At 39.1% G+C, this 25,974-nt stretch overlaps 1 protein-coding gene across 1 annotated transcript in view; it reads right to left on the reverse strand.

Moving 5' to 3' along the window:
- LOC122540012 (26S proteasome non-ATPase regulatory subunit 11) overlaps positions 1 to 25,974 on the reverse strand; it is a 94,726-nt gene that overhangs the window by 53,281 nt on the left and 15,471 nt on the right. Inside the window, exons 2-4 of the mRNA XM_043675300.1 lie at positions 10,849 to 10,950; positions 6,724 to 6,848; positions 5,494 to 5,565 (exon numbers count right to left, since the gene is read on the reverse strand). Of these exons, the coding sequence (XP_043531235.1) occupies positions 5,494 to 5,565; positions 6,724 to 6,848; positions 10,849 to 10,950 (299 nt within the window). The remainder of the gene's footprint in view (positions 1 to 5,493; positions 5,566 to 6,723; positions 6,849 to 10,848; positions 10,951 to 25,974) is intronic.

Here is a 25,974-nt window from a genome sequence, read left to right on the forward strand (position 1 = left end):
ACTGACTTATCAAAAACAAAGGCAATTTATCATACTCTGTATAGGTGCAGCACAGGAGGTGACCATGCGGTCTCATTAAGAGCAACTTAGACAATTTCACTTTCATGCAATCTTTAACATTTTTAAATCTGCAAATTCCCTTGGTACAAATCAAATTTCCTTTTTGAAGTCACAATCTTATCTGCCTCCAATACACTGCAGCAATTAATTCCTGATCAAAACTACGAGGTGTCAGAATATTTTTCCTCATTTTATGGTTGATTCCTTTGTTAACTGATGTCCACCGATGGGAACACTTGTCTACCAAAATCTGTCCAGACCATTCATAATGTTGAGCACTTCAGTCAAATCCAACCCCCCCCCCCCCCCAATTCAGCCTTTCAAGAACAATCCCATTTTCCTCCAATCTATGTAACCAAAGTTCTTCATTTCTAGAATTATGGGCTGCATGGTGGCTCTGTGGTTAGCACTGCTGCCTCACAGCACCAGGGACCCGGGTTAGATTCCGACCTCGGGCGACAGTCTGTGTGGAGTTTGCACACTTCTCCCTGTGCCTGCATGGGTTTCCCCCAGATGAATTGGCCAGACTAAATTGCCCATAGTCTTAGGTGCATTAGTCAGGGATACAGGATAGGGTAATGGGTGTGGGTGGGTCATTTTTCGGAGGGTCGATGTAGACTTGATGGGCCGAATGGCCTGTTTCCACACTGTAGGGAATCTAATCTAATCAAAACGTCTCATGCATCTTTTTGCAGCTCTATAAAGGCCTTCAGTCTTCGAAAAGCATGCAGAAGTGAACGGACAGTTCCATTTGATGCTGAACAGGGTTTTTCAAGGTTCACCACAAAGTTGTTGCTTTTGTACTCCATCCTTGTATTCATAAAGTCTGGCATTAAGTATACCTTTGAAACCATTTTCATGCATTTGTGCACATTTACCCCCAAGTCTCTACATCGCCTTTAATATTGTTTCTTCTCATCCATGCGACAAAACGCAACACTTCATACTATTCTGAACAAACTTTCTTCTAGCATGTGTCCACTAACTTAATCAAATTAAGTCTGTCCCCTTGAGGTCCATCCCTTTTCTCTTTCACAGTGAACAATACTTTCAAGTTTTGTATTATCTGCACATCACATATCATTAATATCAAATTAAGATGATGGATTTATATCCACACTACACTCAGAAATGGTCTACAGATCTCTAAGTGATGTTTCATACAAAGCTACAAATTTGAAAAAAATTGTCTTCAAAAATGAGTGCAACAGAAATGGCAAAAATTGGAGTAGGTGAAGATATGAAACCTCCTTAAATTGTACATTACTGACCTACTGAACTTAATTCATTTACTTGAATCCCAAGAATGTAATGCAAGTCTGCCAAGTCAAAAGCTTACCAATCCAATCATGGACACCAAATTTGGATATTTAACCTGACAGGACAGAATACTGTTAAGAATCCAGCTCCTCTCTGCCCAACACAATTTACTATTACCTTCCAGCATTATACAAAATGGAGTAGGAATACTCTTCACTCAAATTACTGGTCTGTTCCTGTAAGTATTTAATCAATGAATCAAGACTGCTGGTTGTTCCACAGGCCATTGGAGCACAACGGTACGTGTGATTCAGATATTAGGTCATCAAGGCTGTCTGAAAAGATCAATCTCCCATTGTCAAGCATGTTAATTTGACCACAAAAGGTGACAGGATGCTAGTACATCACTGCTCCTTTTCTGACTGCTCACTAGATAACTGGTATGTGATGGTCAGCCACTGAGTGAAATATAAGCTTGAAACTGTTTCCAATGATGGCATCCAATAGAATTATGTAAAGTTTGAATGAATGGCAAGTGGGTAGATTTGCAAAAGTGCTGCAAGTCTTCCGACTGTCTGTGGGTTCATGAAGCTTAAGTGAATATCCTGAATAAAATCCAAGCTCAATGTGTTTCCAACATAAGAAATAAGAGCCATTAAGATCGCGGTCTCAGCTCCACTTGCCCACCCTGCCACCATAACCCTTAATTCCTTTACTGGTTGAAAAAGTCTTTGTTTTAAAAACATTCAATAAGGAAGCCTCAACTACTTCATTGGGCATGAAATTCCATAGGTTCACAACCCTCTGGGTGAAGAAGTTCCTTCTCAATTCAGTCCTAAATATGCTCTAAATTTGAGGCTATGCCTTCTTGTCCTAGTTTCGCCTGCCAGTGGAAACATCCTCTCTACTTCTAACTTATCTATTTCCTTCATAATTTTATGCTTTTTCTAGATTCTCACCTCATTCTTCTACACAAGAAAAGTACACTTCTGTACAAGAGTACAGAATGTTGAAAATCTTGGGATGACATAAAAAACAGTACATTTGCCTCAGATGCGAATTATTTAAACCTCATTTAAAACCTCACTACTTCAGACAATAATCCTGGCAATTAAATTTTGCTCTTTTTCAGTATACCCAAGGTTCTTAATATATTTAACTTGTATCCTGGAGATGGAAGGAAAAATGAGGAAAAAAAGATACTATATTTATACTGCAATCAGTAACGCATCTCAATTGAAATATCCCTTCTTTAGGAAAAGTATATACCTCAAAATGAATCCAGCTCTCTAGCCTCAAATAGGTTACTTCAAGGTGAACCAACGATCATTAGTATTTATATGTATAATCAAGATCATTTCTTCTTGCCAAGAGTAGCTTCTCGTCATTTACCACATCATTCAAGCCTGAATCTCATTTTACTAAGTGTCGAATTTACTCCCCACGATAGCTAAAATAGCTGATTACACTCCTATAGCTTTGCCAACACTAAAACAGATGGTCTGAGTCAAACACATGACTCAAAATTTCCTCCAGATACAAGTGCTTCCACATATTTGTGTCACCACTTTAAACAGTGCTGTACTATCACTCCACTGGACATTTTTACTTCATTGTTACCTTACAAGCACTTAGCAGACATGGTCTTAGCAGCTTCGAGTTTCAGTTGGTTTAAGATCAACTCTCAGAAACAAAACCAGGCAACAGTCACAGACATTGGTGTTAGGTTTCCTGATCAAAAATTTAATTTGTTCAATTAAGTGTAACCTCACTGCTCTAGGACTGCTTCAAACTTATTCTATATCTATGAACACTGCAGATGAGATTAAGAGAAGACCCTAGGCTTGATGCAAGAACAATAGTGGATGCTCTTTACCAGCTAGTTGTAAAGCAAATGGTCACTATAATGTATGAAAGCCTTCATCTACAAATGACAAGCTCACAATATCATACTTGAGTTATCTTCTGATTTTTAAGATAACCATCAATATGCAAGATGATTCAGGAAAATGTTGAACTGTAAATACATCACAAACTTCAAAATGTCTCCAACTGCATTTTTAAAAAAAAATGTCTACTCTACAAGTTCCCTGGATGATACCTCCTTGCAAAAAGTTTTTATTCTACGTCAACAAATCAGAGCAAGTTTAAACACGTTCCCCTGAGATGTCTACAACCTCAATTTTGCAATAAACCAGACAACTTTGTAAAAACAAAACTATAGTTTCATCACATCAAAATTAAACTGCATCACTTAAGATTTTAAGTACAGATTTCACTTGCTATTTCAAACTGCCCTATTCAGAACAAGCTAACTTTATTTTGTAAACTTTAGGAATTCACTTGAAAGAAAGTGATTTCAAAAGCTTGAAGACCCATTTCAGCAAAAATGAGAGTCACATCACAGGCAACCTGCACGTGTGTCTAAGCTAAGTTCCACAAGGGCAGACAAAATTATTCAGACAAAAGAAAACTCTCTCAACTAGGTCAATGGACTACTGTCCTGTTCCAAGATTCTGCTTATGCAGTGATGGCATAAACCACTAACAGGAAAGTACATAAGCACTGGACCAACACTAAATCTCCCCCACTATCATGTGAAAGCCATGCAGAACCTAGAAAGGTTGCAAGTATCAAAAACTGTACAAATCTAACAATTCAATATATTGCTGGTCAAAAATAGATAAGGGAGATTCCTTCAAAATGACACAAGGAAACCAAAATAATGGATTTTATGAACAGCAGTTTTTAAAAAGACTATTTAAGTGTGAAATATGGGAAATAAGTCAAAATTAAAAGATGCTTGCTGTTCCAAAAAGCATTACTTTTGGTAACTGGCCTTAAAAGAAAATTATACGAATACAGTAAAGACAGTCTGCGATTTACGAGTGTTTGACTTATGAACGCTCATACATACAAATAGGATCCCTACTAATTTTAAGGATCCAACATGTGAACACTTGCTTGTACTTATGAATGGATAAGTTATATTGTTCCAACTCGCGTAAGCATAGACTTACAAACATGCTCAAGAATGAAACCATTCATTATGCAGAGACCTCCTGTACAGTAAACTCCTATTAGCTGGTATATATGCGGATGTCAATTACACAAATCTGCTGGTCGCATGAGAAATATTCTTAGAAAAGAAATCCAATACAGTACACTCTAGTATTCTTTCAATAAAAATCTTAAATTTAAAATGTTAAAATGGCATGCAACTTAATCACTGAATTCTGGAAACTCAGTACTTCATTAGGGTCATCAGCAGAACAAGCACTTGCATCTTGATGTCCAGGGCTGAAGCATTAAGGATTTAGATCGAGGAGCTCTCTTGAATAATATTTTTTATACATTTGCCTGCTTTCACAAATAACTCTAAACTTCTTCCTTTGCGCTTTAATGTCATAGATCATTGATGAACTGACACCGAATTTCTGCAAAAGGATAAGCACCCTTTTCTAGTCTCTTACATTCCCATTTGTTTTGAAGTCAAAACAATGCATCTTCACTTCAGTCCTTGCTTGGGAATCATCTTACATGATTGTTGAGGGGTGGGGGGGGCACTAGAAGAACTACCATATGGCAGATGAACATGTGTGATTGAACTTTTTTTTTTTTAAGATTAGATTACATTACATTACAGTGTGGATACAGGCCCTTCGGCCCAACAAGTCCACACCGCCCCGCCGAAGCGCAACCCACCCATACCGAACACTACGGGCAATTTAGCATGGCCAATTCACCTGACCTGCACATCTTTGGACTGTGGGAGGAAACCGGAGCACCCGGAGGAAACCCACGCAGACACGGGGAGAACGTGCAAACTCCACACAGTCAGTCGCCTGAGGCGGGAATTGAACCCGGGTCTCTGGAGCTGTGAGGCAGCAGTGCTAACCACTGTGCCACCGTGCCGCCCAAAACTTCATGCATAAAATTCTCAAATTTACATATTTGAAAGCTTTTATAAAAATGGTAAATTTTCTTTGCATTTTTGCCATTTGCGTTAGAATTACAGATGCTTTGAGTATGGGATAATGGGGAGTTCACAGCACTTTAGTTAAAAACAATTCAACTTCGAAACATTTTCTAAACTCAAGTGAATTGCAAAGTTGAATTGGATATTGTGAGATATTTCCTCTGTGGAGACCAATTAATAAATCAGAAACATACCTCCAAAGCCTGGCGTAAGAACGTCCTCTTCTCAGATTTTGCCCACTCGATGCATTCTAAACATAATTCAACCTGTGAAAGCCACAGTTCAGTTAATTCTGATAGGGAAGTATAAGGGCAATTACAAGGATAACTTCTGGTATGAGTGCACAGCATTTTAGAAATCTATGCAAAGAAAGATAGAAAATCTAATTTTTTTTTAAAACAAACTGTCACAGATTTTGGAGTCTCAGGATGTGCCAAAATAAGAAGAAGAAAGGCTTCAAATACACAGTAAAACTTAGCCATACAAACAGCAATAAAATACATGACTAGATCATCGGGTTTAGTGAGATCACTGGAGGGATAAATACTGTCCAATATTTCAATTTTTCTTCAAAGAGTATCACAGGGATTTTGTAGACACAACGGATGGGTCTCAGTTTAACGGCTCATTTGAAGAATATCACTAAGGTCCCCAAGTCGGATCAGCACTGATCCATGGTGACTTGTATTAGGTAGCTAGTTATCCTTTTGATAGTTCCTTCACACCTTACAATAGCTACCAGCTGGAAGAACAGGTGGACTGCGCTTTCAACTTCACCTATATCAATTTAAGTTCCAGATTCATTATCTATAGCCATGAGATTGTAAAATCCAAGAATTGAGTCGATATCAATCCTGCTTTATTTAAATTGTATTCTTTTGCTTGTTCTATCAGATTAAACATTAAATAGAAAATCAATTTGAGTAAAGGGTTCAGAAAAAACTTACAAGGATGTTACCAGGCTTGGAGGGTTTGAGCTATAAGGAGAGGCTGAATAGGCAGGGGCTATTTTCCCTGGAGCAAGTCGTGACTTTGTAGAGGTTTATAAAATCATGAGGGCATGAATAGGGTAAATCTTTTACCTGGATCGAGCAGTCCAGAACTAGGTGGCATAGATTTAGGCGAGGGGAAAGATTTAAAAAGGGACGTGAGTGGCAACTTTTTCATGCGAAGGGTGGTGTGTGTATGCCATGACCTGCCAGAAGGTGTGGTGGAGGTTGGTACAATTAAACATTTAAAAAAGATATCTGGATGGGTATATGAATAGGAAAGGTTGAGTTGGATATGGGCCAAGTGCTTGTAAATGGAACTAGATTAATTCAGGATATCTAGTTGGCATGGATGTGTTGGACCGAAGAGTCTGTTTCTATGCTGTACATCTCTATGTTTCTATGACTACGTAATTCAGCAGTGTTAACTCTTACCTCTTGGCCAGTTGCCGCTTCCATATCTAGGAACAAGTCGAGCAATGACCGAACCAATCGAGCAGCCTTGGCTTTACTGATGGAATTCAGGAATGGTCTGACGTACTTCAGCAGTCCCCCCAGTTCTTTGGAGAGGAAAAATGGATTTTAAATATCAGGGCTGCATTATACACAAAATGAAAAACAAAGTCCTGAATTTTCTTTGGCCATAGACATTAGCCACTTAGTATTTTAGCAGACATCATCTCAGCACTTTGTCTTTGTACTGAAGATGTTTTGAAGCTGTGAATACCAAGATTCAATTTCCACTGAATCTCCTTCGCACTTACTGCCCACACTCTGGGAAATACTCCATCTAATCTGGCTTGAGCAACAGTAATTAGATGAGATAAACCATATACAAGTAAAACAAAAAAGGATGAAACAAGAAAATAAAGTGCATTGTTGTGAAACAGTAGCAATGACTATTAAGCAGCACTAATGCATTCATGAAACAGCGTCTTGGGAAGAAGGAGAGAACAGAGAGAGGTTGGGGTTCTGTGTGTTCATCCCCCATGGCCTGGTCCTTCCAACCCAGCCTCATCGTTCTCCAACCCTCTACCGATTCATGGCCTTATCCATATTCATGGGGAATAGTACACATGCTCCATGGTGTCAGCAGACTGCCTTTCAATATAAAGTCATTCTCGATTAAAACTTTTAATCTACCTGTTCAGATATACTACCTTAACTCCAGGGCAGGTAGAAACTTTTGACTTAGGTATAGGGGCATCACCAGTTAACATTACAAAACTCCTATCTAAACTGCAACTGGTCACAAGAAATAGGAACATTTCTTGGAGCTGGCGTTTTTGTTTGTCATAAGATGAACAAAAGCAAACCTACAAAAAATAATTAGAACATACAATCAACACAATATTGAGAAACAGTCTAATTCGATTTATAATTCAACTATTCATTGCATTGGTATAGCCTCCAGATCTATGGGTCAAAAGTTAGAAAACAGAATTAAGTTTTACAGAGCTTTGGTGACTGACATAGATACAATGGGCTGAATAGCCTCCTTTCGTGCTTTAAATATCTGGAGTCTAACCTAAGATAGAGTGCAATAAAATAAAATTTAACATAATCACCATTGGAATCCAGTGAAGCTACTGTCAGTTTCCCCAAAGAGTACACATGGGGCACTGCAGCAAATAACAACTTGACAAGTTATGCACTTCCCTGAAGTGGCAGCAATGAGCAGATTTTTTCAAAAAAAAATCTGAACAAACTATCTGAAAGGTAAACCATTCACTCAGCGTAAGTTATGTGGCATTTTTCCCCCTCAAGCACGCAATTTCATAAATGTGTACAATCTCAAAAATTTGAATGCATTAGCAGTAATTTATAGTGGCAAAGGTTTAATAAAAACCAAGGCACCGATTTAAGGAACAGGCATTACAGCAATTCACTCAGGCTCCGTTGACAGCAGATTCCAACTCTGTGGCCTCTACCATCCAGAGGGATGAAGGCAGCAGGTGCAGGGGGAACACCAGCATTGCAAGCTCCCCTTCAAGTCATAAACTACCACGACTTGGAATTTGCTTGTCCATAAATTCCTGAAGGTGGTAGAGAAGTTTAATAGGGTAGTTAAGGCAGCACATCTTTTCTAGTCAAGGTGTAGATTATAAGAGCAGGGAGGTTATGCTGGAGCAGTACACACTGTTAGGCCACAGTTGGATGACTGTATGCAATTCTGGTCTCCGCACTACAGTCAGTCAGAGCGGATGAAGCAGGGTGGAGAGAGACCGATAAACTCATATTTGCTTTGGAGCAGAGGTAAGATTGAGATGCATGTGTAGGATGGACAGAAAGCAACTGATCCCCTTATTCGAAAGGTCAACATGGAGGCATAATTTTACAATGAAAGGCAAGGGATTTAGAGGAGGTTTGAGGAAAATAATTTTCATCGAGACAGGGGGACCCTCAACCTTCAAAAAGTATTGGGACAAGCATTTGAAATGTCATAACATTCAAGGGTATGAGTATACTGCTAGAAACAGATTAGTGCAGGTTTAGTGTAGCTTTGACACTACTGACTCGATGGACCAAAAGGTCCCCTTTTGTACTGTATGTCTCTTGATCACCATTCCTTCAGTGTCACTGGGGCAAAATCATCCCTTCCCAACAGTACACCACACAGGCATCAGCAATCAGGATGGACAATAAATGCTGACTAACCTAGCAACACCTATCCCACAATTGCAATTTTTAAAAATTCAAATATCCAGGTCTCATGCTTTGTAATGGATTGAAAATACCAAATAAGCAAATTCAGTACAGCGGGCCAAATGGTCTTCTGCTGTGAAAATTACTTTGTGTAGAAACTAAACAACCTCTAAGGCAAAGTCCTAATCTGACATACTGTTCTTAAATTCTGCTAAGAATCATCCAAGTTTGCACAGAGAACAGGGTATACCTTATGAAGGCTAGTTGTATGTGCATTTCTGTCAACGAGAGAGGGGAAGAATGCTTTGAGAGCTTGGATGAAACTGGAGAAAAATCAACTTTCACTTCTCAATTCAAGAGGGAATGTCTCTAAAAACGTGAAACAAGTCTGAATTGGGAGAGGGTGAGAAGTGCTTTAAAATATTCTTGGCAAATAGATTATATAGGGTTTCTGAAAGTATTTACATAATTTATGTACTTAAAATGCTTATCAATTGAAGCATCTTCGCAATTTAGTATCTAGCAAGTCTAAATGAGAGGTAGGTTAGTTTAGTGCAGAATAAAGCTCATTCTATAGATCAAACAAACCTAATATTAAGAATAGATCAGAGTGGTGATGGAAAAGCAAGGCAGCAAAAGCAAGGCAGCAAAAGCCCTTCCTGATGAAGGGCTTTTGCCCGAAATGTCGATTTTCCTGCTCCTCTGCTGCCTGACCTGCTGTGCTTTTCCAGCACTACTCTGATCTAAACTCTGGTTTCCAGGATCTGCGGTCCTCACTTTTGCCTAATATTAAAAGAATACTCCATAATGTACAAGCAAAAGATCTACCATTTCATTTACCAGTTATTCAGGGATCATCTGAATAAAATTTCAAATAATATCAGCTTATAATCAATTTTACACTGTAGCTCGCATTTATTGGAAACCAGGTTTGGACTTTCCAAAAGTAATTGTAGTGTGTTTATTCCACTTAAATGGATACAATCCAATACTACTGTTATTAGACACTGTGCCATCTAAGTTTCTACAAAGTCCTCAGCGTGCTCAACAAGTCAGGCAACATCTGTGATTTCAAGACTAAGGAGTATACTTTTAAAACAAAAAAAATGTCAGAGGAGAGAGATTTTAAAACAAAAAAGAAATTGTTTCACACTGAGGGTGGTGGGTGTGGTACAATTACAACGTTTAAAAGACGTTTGGATAAATACATGAATAGGAAAGATTTGGAGGGATATGGACCAGGAGCAGGCAGGAGACACCAGTTTAGTTTGGGATTTTGTTTGATCATACATGCCAAAGGGTCTGTTTCTGTGCTGTACTGCTCTCGGATTCTATGACTGTAAGATTACTTGGTAACATCTGCAATAAAACTTCTGACAATCAGATTGAAAACAAAATAGGAAAGAATCATCAAAGGGTCTGCCTTTTCCCATCCAAAAATCAACAATCCAGCAAAATACCTTTTAACATAAGCTATGACTACCACCTTTTGTGTCCTGGTGGTCTGGCTGCAAGAAAGATTTCAAATTCAGCCTGTTAAGCTGTGATTTCAGAGAGTAGATCTTTGATGGGTTAGGAAAACAGATGGAGTCAAAAAGGCTTTGTTTCTTCTCAGCTGAAGATTCAGCAGAGCACATTTTTGAAGAAACAGCAATGTTGTGATGGCAGCATTAAGGGATAAACAATTTGGGGAAAGCACCCCAAGCAGGTGCAGGAGTAACTACAAATATCTCAAATTTGTCAAATGCCCATTTCACACAGTCTCCTTGTAAGACTCGTCTGCTGCATCATCATGCATAAACAAGAAACTTGAATGCCCTAAAGAGAAACAGGTTTTTGTAGCTCAGTCTCAGGTGCATTCAATGTATGCTGCTGTGTATATATCTCAACTAAAGACACTGTTATACAGTTTACCTGCTGCTTGCCCAGTTTTGGCAAGGAGCCCTCCCAGCTCCAGAATACTCTGCTCTTTAACACGGACAGCTTCTTCGTCATCTTGCTGGATATCACGTTTCACTGAAAATACAACAAATGAGGCATTCAGTCCAGGAGTACTAATTTGCACTTTTGACATTTTTGTGTCTGTTAAAAGGTTTTTTTTGGACACAGTCAAGATGCTTGCAAACATTTTCTATGACAGGTTTCTCAACAGTTTTATACAATGCACTCATAACATACAGCAGTTGAAGAACACCACTTCAAAATGTTAGTGCTTACAGAGCTATTAAACAAGTGATAGAAAAATCACAGGAATACCACCTGTGCAACTCTGGATAGTAAACTTTGTGGCAGTAAGACTTGAACAGAAAATTCCCACAAAATAAATATTAATCTTGAATGATAAATTTGCCTCATTGCCTTGCGGGCTTTGGTTATACAGACATGTATCTCCATAACTGGTCACAGGTGACCCATTTCAGCAAGCTGTACTAAATCAGCAGCGAGTTCACCATGTGGATACAAAGTAACACCTATAAACATACAGTCACAGTTTCAGATTTACTCTCAAAACACCAAATTAAATTGCTGTTAATATTCTGAATCAGCTTAGGTCCTAAAAATTGAGACAATGGTCTAAACACATCTGCTGTACATCAATGGACTTTGTGAACTGGATGCCCAGAATAACCTTTGCAATGGAACTGGTCAGCCAAAGACATTGCAGGTTTGAGGCCAAAGGCATCGCACAGATCAGCGAGCTGCAAACACCAACTTTGGTGTCCTGGTGGACTGGCAGCAAGTAAGATTTCAAATTCAGCTTGTTAGGTTGTGTTTTCAGAAGGTGGATCTTTCTTGGGTTAGGAAAACAGATGGAGTCAAAAATGTTTCAACTTTGTTTCTTCTCAGCTAAAGATTCAGCCAGTTCAAAGTTTGTGAGAAGATTTGTAGCTCGGGTGCTCGTTGCTGTGGTTCTGTTCGCCGAGCTGGAAGTTTTTGTTGCAAACGTTTCGTCCCCTGTCTAGGTGACATCCTCAGTGCTTGGGAGCCTCCTGTGAAGCGCTTCTGTGGTGTTTCCTCCGGCATTTATAGTGGCCTGTCCCTGCCACTTCCGGTTGTCAGTTTCAGCTGTCCGCTGTAGTGGCCGGTATATTGGGTCCAGGTCGATGTGTTTGTTAATGGAGTTTGTGGATGAGTGCCAGAATTTGACTGGGACAACACTACCATTATAGGGCAAGCGAAACAAAGTACAGCCAGGGAATTCCTAGAAGCATGGCACTCATCCACAAACTCCATCAACAAACACATAGGCCTGGACCCAATATACCGGCCACTACAGCGTACAGCTGAAACTGACAACCGGAAGCGGCAGGGACAGGCCACTATAAATGCCGGAGAAAACACCACAGAAGCGCTTCACAGGAGGCTCCCAAGAACTGAGGATGTCACCTAGACAGGGGACGAAATGTTTGCAACAAAAACTTCCAGCTCAGCGAACAGAACCACAGCATTCAGCCAGTGTTTTTTTTTAAAAAAAGCAAATGTAATGTTGCAATGGTAGCATTCAGGTATTAACAATTTTGGAAGAGGAGTCCAAATGGGTGCAAGGGCCTTTTCAAATATATCTAAAATTATAGAAATGTCCATTCATGCAGCCTCACAATGCTGCCCTCTATTGGGCATACTGCATTCATTTTTTTTGTTCTCCAAGAATGGGTACAGGTATCGTACAGATTTAACCAACTTTTTTTAAAAATTTAGTGGTGGAACATGCTGGAGGCCACAAAAGCTTTGTTGCATTCAGTTGAGTGAATTAAACTTTTTGAACGTCACTGATAAGTTGCCTCAAGACATTTGCAGACCGTAGCCAAACTGGTACTGGGGGGATACAAATAATATAAAAACTATGGCATAACTAAAAAAAATCCATAACACAACTAAGAAATATTACTTTTGCAGATGAGCGCAGGAACAGGATAGAGGTTTAGAAAAGTGACCCAAAGAATGACCAAAATAAAAAGTTCAAAGAGTGATTGGATTTGAAACATGACTCTGCTTCTCCCTCCACAGATGCTACCAGATCAGAGTTTCTCCAGCATTTCCTTTTTTAAAAGGAAAGGAACAATGGAATGAGAAAACGAGGAAAAACAAAAACAGATTACAAAATTTTTAACAAGTATATAAAAAGGCAATGAGTAACTAAAGTGTGCATTGTTCCCTTAAAAGGAGATTAGGCAATTAACAAGAAACAAAGAAACTACAAAAAATTTTGAACAAGTATTTTGTTCCCGTCTTCAAATTAGAGTCACGTTTTGAATTTCAGGAGCTACTGTCTTTTCTCATTTTGACTCCTTTATTTGGTAATGTAGTCATGTAGCAACATTACCGCCTGTAGTTGCACTTTAATGATTTCCTTCTTGAGTCAAAACTGTAAATCACAAAAACAGACCCTTCAGTCCAGCTCATCCATGTCGACCAGATACCCTAAGTTAATCTCGTCCCATTTGACAGCATTTGGCCCATATCCCTCTAAACCTTTTCTATGCATGAACCCATCCAGATGTCTCTTAAACATAGTAATTGTATCAGTCTCCACCACTTCGTCTGGCAGCCCGTTCACATTTGCTGCGTGAAAAGATTGCCTGTCAGGTCCCTTTTATATCATCATTCTCCTCATTCCTTAAATCTATCCACTCCCTCCCTCCCCCCCATTTTGGACTCCACTGCCTTGGGGAAAAGACCTTGGCTATTCACCCTATCCATACCCCTCAAGATTTTGAAAACTTCTCCAATGTCTGACACTCCAACACAACATAATGAGTTTCTAAGAGAGACAAAAACTGAAAGATTTATTAACTAAGAACTTGGTTGGAAAATTGAACATTCTGCTCTCAGCAGCAGGAAACTGGCTATCTCATGCAACTCCCCCAACTTGCTCACAAAAGACAGAAGGGGTTGGGTAGATTCAACCCTGTGTTGTGTGTGCCTCAGTATGGATCAGCTAAGGATACTGCATTGCGTGACTCTGTGATCAGCTGAAGATACTATGGCAGAGTCCAGTTCAGCAACAGGAAATTAAATTAATTGCTAACTTGTTTTTTAAAAATTGGCCACTTTGAAATATTACATAAATATTAGGTACCTGAGTGTTTACAGGACTGTAGTTCTTTGAAATATTTAGTTAATATTCTAAACGGTTAGCACTACTGCCTCACAGCGTCAGGGACCCAGGTTCAATTCCAGCCACAGGCAACTGTCTGTAAGGAGTCTGCACGTTCTGAGTATGTGTGTGTTTCTTCCCATAATCCAAGTGTGTACACATTAGGTGCATTAGTCACAGGTAAAGTAATAGAGTAGGGTCTGGGTGGGATACTCTTCAGAAGGTCAGCGTGGACTTGTTGGACCTAATGGCCTGTTTCCACACAGTGTAGGGATTCTATACTACTTTCTAATACTGCCCCGGCTTTCCATTCTCCTTACACGCCCTCCCAAAGTTTCCATATGTTAATTTGGTGTCCCCTGCATAATTACACTTGAAATATTCTCCAGCATCTACCTCTACCTGCCACATGATCTGTGCCCTAGGACTTGAAAGCCATTCAACCCTGCCCACTGGATTAGCCTATCCCAACCACCTTTAAAACATCCACTATTATTCGCTTAAAAGTTTTAAATACAGTCAGTGTAAACATGGCACACCAATTCTGAAGCACATCTAGGATTTTGCAACTGATGCTTGCTTGATATAATTTAAAAGGGAGAATTCTACAAAATTAACATTGCCTTATAAAGCTTCAGTTCATGACTTATTTGATGACAACACAATTGTATAGTCAGTAGTTTGCACTGATTGTCTCAGTTCATGATCACATCATCTGCAAGTTCTAGCAAGTAATACGCCATCTAGACAATGATATTTCACATAGCAATCTCTGCCTGTAGCTCAAATGTTATATATCATACACTCACAAAAACAGTGAAATCTAATTCCTGATTTAGAAAATTATTTTTCGCCTTTACTCTAAACCCACCTAACTTACTATACTCCACTCTAGCACCAATCTCCTCAGTATTCTGGGAAGGTCACCTAGCTCCCAGATCTCTGCCAAGTATGAACCTTTCCTAGTAGCATAGGCAAAACAAAGAAACTCAGCTCAAACACTAGTTAGGTGTAAACCATCTAGTGTGGGTCTACCTGCAGTCTCCTAAACCCAATTCCAACACCCCAAGTATCTAAAGCCCTTTCAACTATACTATTTTCAGTCACGCATTCATCTTCATTCTCATTTTTTTATTGACTTGTGTGTGATGCTGGATGTAACTGGAGATTAAAACTTGAAGTACTTTGTATCATAATTCAAGGGATTATGGAAACGCGCAATCATATCAAGTTAGTGATCCACGAAGACGTCTCCATGGTTGAACTATCAAATGGGAGATTCTGCACTAAGTAATTTAGCAAATGCAAAAAAACAAAGCTTATAGTCCTGATAGTGCTCCAATTGAGGAATTCAAAACTGGTATTTGTGTTCACAAACTTACATGAAATTCTCTCTCAAGATTTGGAGAAAGTTAACTACCCATTGTCCCCTTGCTACAGGGACTGTGACAACCTTAATCACAGAATCCCTACAGTGCAGAAACAGGCTGTTTCACCCAACAAGTCCACACAGACCCTCTGAAGAGTATGCCATACAGACCCATTTCTCTACACTTTCCATGACTAATGAACCTAACCTACTCACCCTGAACACTGGGCAATTTAGCATGACCAATTCACCGAACCTGCACATCTTTGGACCGTGGGGGGAAACTGGAGTACCTGGGAGGAAACTCACAAAGACACAGGAAGAATGTGCAAGCTCCACACAGTCGCCAGAGGCTGGAATTGAAACCGGGTCCCTGGTGTTGTGAGACAGCAGTATTAACCATGCAATGATCAAGAAGGGAGCTCAATTATTCTGTGGAAACAATTGAGTGGAGTTATTTCTGTTTTACCCATTCTCCTGAACAAACTATTTTTTTTTATTGTAGCCAGCAAAATCTTCCCAAAAGTAGAATGTGGCTTTAGACATTCCACACAAGAATGTCTGACCTACATTTGTATCACTACAAAGACCAAGAAAAAAGTGTCGAGAACATCAGGAACCAGTCATCGATTTAAGTCAATTGACCAAATGATTTGGCGCAGTAAATTAGACTCTCTGTGGAATGTACACCAACCATTTGGTGATGCAAATAACTTAGAGTCATAGAGATGTACAGCATGGAAACAGACCTTCAGTCCAACCTGTCCATGCCGACCAGATGTTCCAACCCAATCTAGTCCCACCTGCCAGCACCTGGCCCATATCCCTCCAAACTCTTCCTAATCATATACCCATCCAAATGCCTCTTAAATGCTGCAATTGTACCAGCCTCCACCACTTCCTCTGGCAGATCATTCCATACACGTACCACCCTCTGCATGAAAAGGTTGCCCCTTAGGTCCCTTTTATATCTTTCCCTTCTCACCCCAAACCTATGCCCTCTAGTTCTGGACTCCCTGACCCCAGGGAAAAGACTTTGTCTATTTATCCTATCCATGCCCCTCATAATTTTGTAAACCTCTACGAGGTCACCCCTCAGCCTCCAACGCTCCAGGTAAAACAGCCCCAGTCTGTTCAGCCTCACCCAATAGCTCAAATCCTCCAACCCTGGCAACATCCTTGTAAATCTTTTCTGAACCCTTTCAAGTTTCACAACATCTTTCCGATAGGAAGGAGACCAGAATTGCACGCAATATTCCAATAGTGGCCTAACCAATATCCTGTACAGCCGCAACATGACCTCCCAACTCCTGTACTCAATACTCTCATTAAAGTCCTGTAATGACTTCATAACTACAAACCCTTAAATGTAGATCTGATAAACATATAAACATGGAAAACAGGTGCAGGAGTAGGCTATTCAGCCCTTCGAGCTGTCCAATATCATGACTGATCATGCAGTTTCAGTATGCTGCTTGATCCCTTTAGCCAAAAAAAAAGGGCCACATCCAGCTCCCTTTTGAATTTATCTAACAAACTGGCCCCAACAGCTTTCAATGATAGGGAATTCCACAACTCAGAAGAAATTCATCATCTCAATTCTGACTGGCTTGTCCCTTTCCTTAGACAGTGACAAAGATCATAAAAAGGTCCTTCAATCTCCAAACTGGGGTCAAACAAGGGTAGAGGATAGCCCCAGGCCCACAAAGCATTGAGGCAAAACTCTTGCAAAATGTGGACCAGCTACAGTTGAGTAGCAATAAAGTCTCCCATGCTAGGTCCTGTTAGCCAACTCTCAAATGGCCAACATTTCAGAGGAAGCCGAAAGTTAAACACTTCAAAAGAGACTGAAGCTCTACTTAAAAGCAGCTGCAATGGCCTCAATAATGGGAGAAGCTGGTTACCAATACAGGTAGTTCTTCTATAAGATGATGGTTGCATTTTTGTGCAGTCCCATGCTATAGGAAAATTGCACTTTAGAAACAGCACTTAAAGTGTTGGCAAAGTAATCTCATTACAGCCAACACATTCTAAAAGTTTGCGCTTTAGAAACAACACCTCCAATTCGTCAATCGCGTGAAATTGCGTTAACGAAACCCACATTATAGCGGAAAAAGATTAGTTCAGAGTGACACCTTGTCCATCAAGCTGAAATCATACCTCAAGTCCCAACATCTTAAATGATGAGGTACAACAGGAAAGGAAGGAAGCACCAAATCCTGCAATCCAGATCCTAATTTCTGTTGGAACACTCTGCTCACCTGCCCAATTTTAATAAGTGAAGAATCAGCCTACTAAGTCATGTGAAAATCCATGGCAGAAATTAACACAGGTGGGTATCATTCCAAATCAAGAAAGCTATTTGCTTCCAACTCAGACCTTTTATGGTCCAAAATGTTTGCACTCAAACATTGATGCATCAGAGTCCATCCTTCATTTGTCTTTTGTGTCTTGGATAACAATAAACAGTTGAAGACATCATTCATTATTTTCTTTTAATTTGCATACACATTTGTTATAATTGTGTCTTATTTTCCACCATCTCAACTATTTCCAAGCAAGGTTAATGATTTGCCATCAATTTCATGCACTTTTAGCAAACAATGTCTGGTGTAGAAGCACACAACTGCCTTCTGAAAAATTCATAAAATTACAACATAGACATTCCCCCCCTTGTACAACCATAAAAACAACTAATTAGTCTCTTAGTTATGACATATGCTTTACAATTCCATTACAAACTGGCATACTCCAAGTCGCTCAAGTCTGACAATTATGGATTCCATTAAGTCCACCCAGAGTTTATAACTGAAGTCTATGATTTCCTGATTTCCCACCTTTCCTTAAATAATGAAGGTAACACTTTCAAATTAAAGAAACAATTCCTGCATCGAGCACGCTTTGACAGATGGTTTTCAACTTGGATGTTTATTGCATGACGATTACATCTAATGAGGACAATGAATATTTTGCTTCAGAGTTAAAAGAGAGGGATGTATCCGAAGTAGCAGCAGTACAATTCCAGAATCTGTTATGTGTTACATCTCATCAGCATGGAATACTTGAAAACAAATTATCACCCATTTTCAGGCGAAGAATCACTGGTAATTTAGAATCAGAACAGCCAAATTTAACTAGTTTCAGGACAAGATAATTTAAAATTGTATGGGTGAGGTGAAAGGGTGGTTGGTGGTGGGGCGCGGGGGGGGCGGGGCGCAGGGAAGAGGGGTGGAGAGCATGGGAGAGGGAGAGAATTAAAAATCAACAGAAACAACAACTATTTAAATAGCACTGGAAGAGAAAAAAGGCACAAGTGCATAAAAATAACAAAATGACAAACTCTATGGATGTCAGCTTCACGGAAGGGAGAGGAAGAAAAAGTTGTAATACAGTCCAAGATACATAGATTATTTGGAGACTTAGAAAGAAGTCTATATAGGTCCACCTGATACACAAGTTCACATTTTAAAATCTATAAGTATATCCACAACAGTGCAAGTATACCTGACCAATGCAAACCTCCAAGAGATAGGGTATCATCAGTAGTATGTTTACATTCTTGAACATTTTCCCCACACATGTAGAAACTAAAATCGACAATACTATTGAAATTGGTGTACATGAAATAAAGTGTAGAATTTAAATTCAGAAAACTAAGCAAATAGAAAATTCTAAAAATTCAGTACCCAGTTTTTATTTCGTTGGCACACAGATGAATTCTCTCACATCAATTAAGTATTAGTGAGTTTTGAGAAGATTTGTAGCTCAGGTCGAGGTTCTGGATATAAGTTTGCTCACTGAGCTGGAAGGTTCATTTTCAGACATTGTTACCATACTAGGTAATATCAGTGAGCGCCAGTTAAGTATACACCTTCTTGCATATTCTACCAGCAAATTCCCAAATAGAATATTATATAAACCCCAATTAAGGCAGCACCCTCTCTAACTGGAAAAAAAGTTTTAGATTTTACAATCCACTGAGGAAAAATAGTAATGCAGCCAAGACTTATTAAAAATATCAGAATGGAACAGGGCAGCCCGTCCCATTTTTATCTTCTCCCTTCTCAAACTAAAGATTAACCTCGCTATTAAAGGCAACCATATGGAACTGCATCATACAGTGCAAGATAAAGACCAAGAGACCACTGTCATGTGCAGAGGTAGATATGCACAGCTAGCTTTATCATAATTACAACCATTGTCACTAATGGCTGAAATATAGCATTCAGGAGCCAATGAAGCAGTGTGTTATATCAAGGAGAGCATTTTAAAGGATGTCTTGTGCAATAAAAGAGCAGATGTCAAGTAAGCAGCTAGAGGTAGCTCTAATCTTTGGAGCTATTCTTCAGCAGCCCTAGTTACCAATATAAAGTTGCAAGCAAAAAGGGAGCAGGCCCATCAGGTGCACTTCATCATTCATTAAAGTCATGGCTGAACTTCTACATAAATTTCACTTTTCTGTTTTACCCCCTCAATCGCCCCCTCCTTAGCTCATTTCTCAATTTACTTCAGCCAAATCTCTCTACATCGCAAACTGACTTTATTGACAAACAAGCTCCTAGCTTTGGAAATCATTTTCAAACTTAACTTGATATTCTATTATAAATCACTCTTCAACAGGGCGAATTATAAAAGTTACTAAATTAACAATGTTCATTACAAAATACTAGATTCAGAATAGCTCTTTCCTTCATCAATTCCTTGAAATAATGTTCTAGGAAAATGTTTTGAATGCATTCCATGAGCTCATTCTCTAAAGCCACTTTTTCCAATTCATTTGGTCGATAAAAAGATTAAAGCTTGCAACAATTATTGCAAGATCCCCATGATCAAAAGATGTTTCTTTAAAGCTTTAGGGAACTCTGACAACTTTTAGACAATTTCCCCAACTACAGAAATATTTTGTTCTTGTTGAGTACATCATGAAGCAATTAATTATTAAGATGTCACGAACAAATAGGGCATAAATTAGGCTATGTGGAATATAGTTTGGAATTACAACTACCAATCACAGTTCTTTTCAGTTTGCGTCTAACTGGGTTCAGTGAACAGCTCTGCAGTTGCAAATTTGGCTACAGGCTAGAATATATTTGAAAATAAAAGTAGGGTAATACTTGAAGAAAAATGTTCAGATATCAACTTTTAACATCGTATATGGCAGCACACGTCACAGGAGCCGGTTAACTCCCTGCTTCTCAAGCAGTTGCTGCTTTTGGAGAGATATCATTTAAAAATATTTAGACTGTCACTTGGTATTTCAATAAGTTTGAATGTCTGCCCCATGATAACCAGTACACATGCGCATGATTGCAAGCAGAGTTAGGATTTTCAAAATGCAGTTATTTTTAAAAAGGCTCTCCTATGTCAGGACAAAACTCACTGCAAAAGACTATTTTGTTTTCACTAGCTTTGGGTTTGATAGGTTTCAAAGTACTTTTCCCTTACTTTACAAGGTACCCAATAAGGTGATTCTTAAACATTTTCATCCATGTACCATTAAGACAAGGCAAAATACCATACAGACCACTCACCATAACTCTACCCATTTGCACTTGCCATCACAAAATAAAACACAAATCAAATAATGGGAAAGATGTGCCACTTTTAATGAGACACTAATGAGGTGATACCTGGTTCCATGTTGAAGAGCTTCAGTCTTCTATCAACCTCTACTTTTGGCCAGTTCCTCAGTTTTCAATCCCATATGTATAGAAAATCTGATCCTGCAGTTATATATTGTTGGGAATGTGCTTTAGAACACCATCAGCAAGTTCAGTCAAACGTTTCCCAGCAAATATCAGCTTCAGTGATTTTCGCTTCCAATCAGCCCACAGATCACCAAGAGAACCACATTTTGAAAACCAGTGCCACAGAGCAAAAATACCACCACAAGCACTCCTTCAGTCAAAATAAACATATGCCTGCAAACCATGACAAAACACAAATAGGCATTATATATCTGCACTTTCATACAATGCTGTTTTGAAATTTAAGACATTGCTACTATTAAAAATAATCTTATTTATTAAACCAATTCTCAAGTTGCTGAATAAAGACAGAGCTCCATAGGTGCCAATTTTTAATTGGAATTTATTTTAAAAAGTCAACTATTAAAAAGCCTCTAATGACTACCATAATGGACTGGAATGACTGACTACAGTGATTCAAAGCTAGATTCCTTATTCAAACTTTGCTTAGTAGATAAAATATAAATGTCAATATTCTGCAATGCACAATAGTAAAACAAATATGCAATGAATACATTAAAAGACATTTCAAAAGAACTGGCACAGGTGACCGTTCAGAATAAAGCAACTCTTAAAAACAACTGATAAGACTCCTCCTGCATAAGCAGTTGAGGTGCCTTGTGTGGCTGGTGTAGGAACTGTGGAAAGTATTTATTATAGCCAGACAAGTTTGCAAATCAGTTTGTTTTAGAAAGCCATAAGAATTACATCAAGAATAAATATTCAGCTCCTCAAATCATCATCCAGTATTGTGACCGATCCTGTACTTCAACACCATGTTCTCACACTATTCTTATTCCCTACATTCCTTTAGCATGAAAAAAACTAAGGGATCTCAGACTTGAATATACTTATTGGTTCAGCATTCAAACCAGAATTCCAAATTTCTGTGAACCTTCGAATGAAAGAACCTCTCCCAAAGCAGTTCTAAAATGTTCAACAGTATTTAGCCTTTCAAAGATCACAAAACGTTTCTCTCTTCACTCTAGCAAGTTGTGCTAAATCATTAGTAGCAACAAGAGCTGAACACTGATTAAAAATCACACAACATCAGGTTATAGTCCAACAGGTTTAATTGGAAGCACACTAACTGTCGGAGGGCCGCTCCTTCATCAGGTGGAAGGAGCGGCACTCCAAAAAGCTAGTGTGCTTCCAATTAAACCTGTTGGACTACAACCTGGGTGTTGTGAGATGTTTAACTTTGTACAACACAGTTCAACACTGGCATCTCCAAATCATGAACACAGTGGGGAATGTTAAAAAGCAATCTGTGAAATACTGTGCATATGGAAGGGAAAATGAAAAGAGATATTAGCACATTATCATTGTGCCGGACAGAAAATCAATAAGTCCCAGAGGCTCAGTCCACCTAGAAGCTCCATATATGTTAGAATCCCACCGCTGCCGCCAAGAGACCTAAGGGGCAACTGTTTCACACAGAGGGTGGTACGTGTATGGAATGAGCTGCCAGGAGAAGTGTCCAATTGGAAGCTAGTATAATTGCAACATTTAAAAGGCATCTGGATGGGTATATGAATAGGAAGGGTTTGGAGGGATATGGGCCAGGTGCTAGCAGGTGGGACTAGATTGGATTGGGATACCTGATCAGCATGGACAAGTTGGACCCAAGGAGCTGTTTCCATGCTGTACATCTGTATAACTTTATTACAATGGTAAAAGTGATACCAGTAGGATGTTCATGGAACTCAGCAATAAAATAGTACAACGGGATTATGAAGCAGTATGGCCTGGAGACAAATTATTTTAACTAGATTTAACAAGTGCTATAATTTTGCACATTTTGCTATTGAATGACTAGAATTGGCAACTACTTTGCAGAAGGTAGAAGTAAAATTGAATTGGAAGTGTTAATTGTATACAGAAATTAGAACAATTTATGACGATATGTACAGCTGGGTCAGATTGTTTCTGGCTGTAAACAACTTTGATTGAAACAGTGTCAGTGATGGATAGTCCAGTAAATTGATATAGTTTCACGTTTTTCTCTGCCACAGATTTAACGTAGTTAGAGACAAAACAAAAACCTGCAGATGCTGGAATCCAAAGTAGACAAGCAGGAGGCTGGAAGAACACAGCAAGCCAAGCAGCATCAGGTTGTGGAGAAGTCAATATTCTTGGTAATCTGAAATGTCGACTTCTCCACCTCCTGATTCTGCTTGACTTGCTGTGTTCTTCCAGTCTCCTGCATGTCTACTACAGATTTAACCTAGGCACATTATATGATGCTTATTACCATGATTCCTGAACGTTCATTTCGTACAATGCATAATCAACAGGATTTAACTCCTCCCAGTAACTCCCACCTTTTTCTATTTACATTATTCTTGATTCCTTTTGCCTTCAAGTGCTTATCTATTTCACCCAAATGCATCTATGCCTTTCCCTTCCACTACCTTTAACATATTAGGACGTGAAAGATATCAAACAAAACTGATACCAAGCCACATAATCAAGTTTCTGCCCTAACACTAATTAAGAGGTAGATTTTGGAGGCACAGTCTTAGAGAGACAGTAAGGTTTGCATCAAACTTTGCTTTCTTCAGATTGGAGGCAAACATTCTTCTGAATGGAAATTTAAACCTGAAGATTTTCCATTCAGCCAGAAGCTTCATGAAAATGATTTGCCTTTATATAGCACTTTTCACACTACTGGAAGTCTCAAACCCCTCTATAGACGATGATGTCTTGAAGTGTTGGCATTGTTGAAATGTAGCTAATTGACACAAAAAAATGCACACAGCATTCACAATATTGATTGAGAGTAAATGTGTTCAAATCCTCAGCAATACCATGAATGCTCTTCAAAATAAGTACCATGGAATCTTTTGTATCTACCTAAGCAAGCAGATAGGGGTAATGTTATTTGCAAGTGTTTTAATAGTCTAATGAGAATCAGATGAGTAACAATAAGTGCCTTTCAGATGAAAGTCTCCTAAAAAGAACAAAGTTTATGGTAATAGCAGAAAAATTATGAAGCTGAAGAGGTAGATCTGAGCAGGTTTCAAAATACAGTTCACAGCAAAGGGTAGGAGCACAAAATCACCAATAGAACTTCAAGGTGTTCTGAAAATTCAAAGACTCAGGTGCAGAAAAGTCTGTGTTGGTCATGCACCCCGGAGTCCAAATGAAGCTGGCACAAATGCTTCAGCGAAAGTGAAAAGAACAACGCAGTGTTTGATTGGGAGGAGCAATGAGCATGAGAAAGACAGTGAACAGCCATGCTTACTATTCCAGCAATTATAATAGTGGGCGGCATGGTGGCACAGCAGTTAGCACTGCTGTCTCTCAGCGCCAGAGACCCGGGTTTAATTCCCACCTCAGGCGGCTGACTGCGTGGAGTTTGCACATTCTTTCCGTGTCTGCGTGGGTTTCCTCCGAGTGCTCCGGTTTCCTCCCACAGTCCAAAGATGTGCAGGTTAGGTGAATTGGCCATGCTAAATTGCCCATAGTGTTAGGTGAAGGGGTAAATGTAGGGGTATGGCTGGGTTGCGCTTCAGCGGGTCGGTGTGGACTTGTTGAGCCGAAGGGCCTGTTTCCACACTAAGTAATCTAATCTAATAATTCTTCCAGTTCTAGGTTCCTTCCATCCACTATTGCTACGCCTCCAGATACAGAATCTATGACTGGAGAAGAAGAACAAGGAGGAACTTATGATCAAAAGTCAAATCAGCAGTTATCTTGATTGATGGATTGAACCTACTTGACATTCACAAGGAGCCGATAAGGAAGCAAAAAAGAGGGGGAATGGAAGTTGTGACCAGAAAACAAGTTCATCCGAATGAGCTCGAGGATCAACCTGCGGAAGCCACCTATACAGGGAGAGAATGCTGCTTGCAGAAAGGAGGCCCATTACATTTCTTTGAAATCCGGTGGTGGTGGTGGTGGAAGGGAGGGAAAGACAAATAAGCAAAGACATGATTCATTCCGGTCAGTTTATTAACTTTGCTTTTTATGCCAGACTGATAACTCTCTGGTGTTAAACAGCTGCTATTTGAAATTAATCTATAGGCAGCCTCTTGGTTGTCCACAAGTCTATTTGTATGCAAGTCAGAAAATTTTGCAGGACATTATAAAAGAGACATTTGGAAATACATAAAATATTCATATGCCAGGTCTTTAAAATTACATCCCTATGTTAGGATTGCATGCATAAATCAGATGTTCGTAAAATTGTGAATGCGTCGAAATCGTCGTTTATTATTGTAATTTGGGAATTGTATCCAGATAATGAGGCTTTTTAGATGGTAAGCAATCTAAACTCATTAGGTGGTGACATAGTGAACCCTTACACTTATTGAAGGTTTCCTGGTTCTGATATACACAAGTCAGAAGGGGTTATGTTTTGTTGTTAGTGTAGATTTAATTCTATTGTATGAAAACCTGAAATGCAAAAATACTGAGACCACTTTGTAATGTAGTTACATAAATCGCCAGTTTTTAAAAGTACCAGAAGATAAATAAAGGGAAAAATGTTAACTTTAAATTACAGGTGTGCAAATTAGTATCATGTGGGAACTTTTTAAAATTCAAATTTAACATGGGATTACCAGAATTACAAACTTCAAAAGCAACTCAGGGCCTTAAAAGAGAGAAACAATTTACACTTAGCCTTTTCTTTCCTGGTAGAAATGGTATTTCCACTCGGACCTTGAACTGGATTGGGATACCATGAATTAGGGACAGGAAGTTATAAATATACACCAAGGCCTGCCAAAGTGCATGATGCATCAACTCAAAAGGCACCCGGGGAGCAGGCAGCTTATAAATCAGTGAAAAAAAATTAAACCATTCAAAGAGAAGTCAAA

The sequence above is a fragment of the Chiloscyllium plagiosum genome, chromosome 33 (genome assembly GCF_004010195.1).
Source record: "Chiloscyllium plagiosum isolate BGI_BamShark_2017 chromosome 33, ASM401019v2, whole genome shotgun sequence".
Classification (NCBI taxonomy): Eukaryota; Metazoa; Chordata; class Chondrichthyes; order Orectolobiformes; family Hemiscylliidae; genus Chiloscyllium; species Chiloscyllium plagiosum.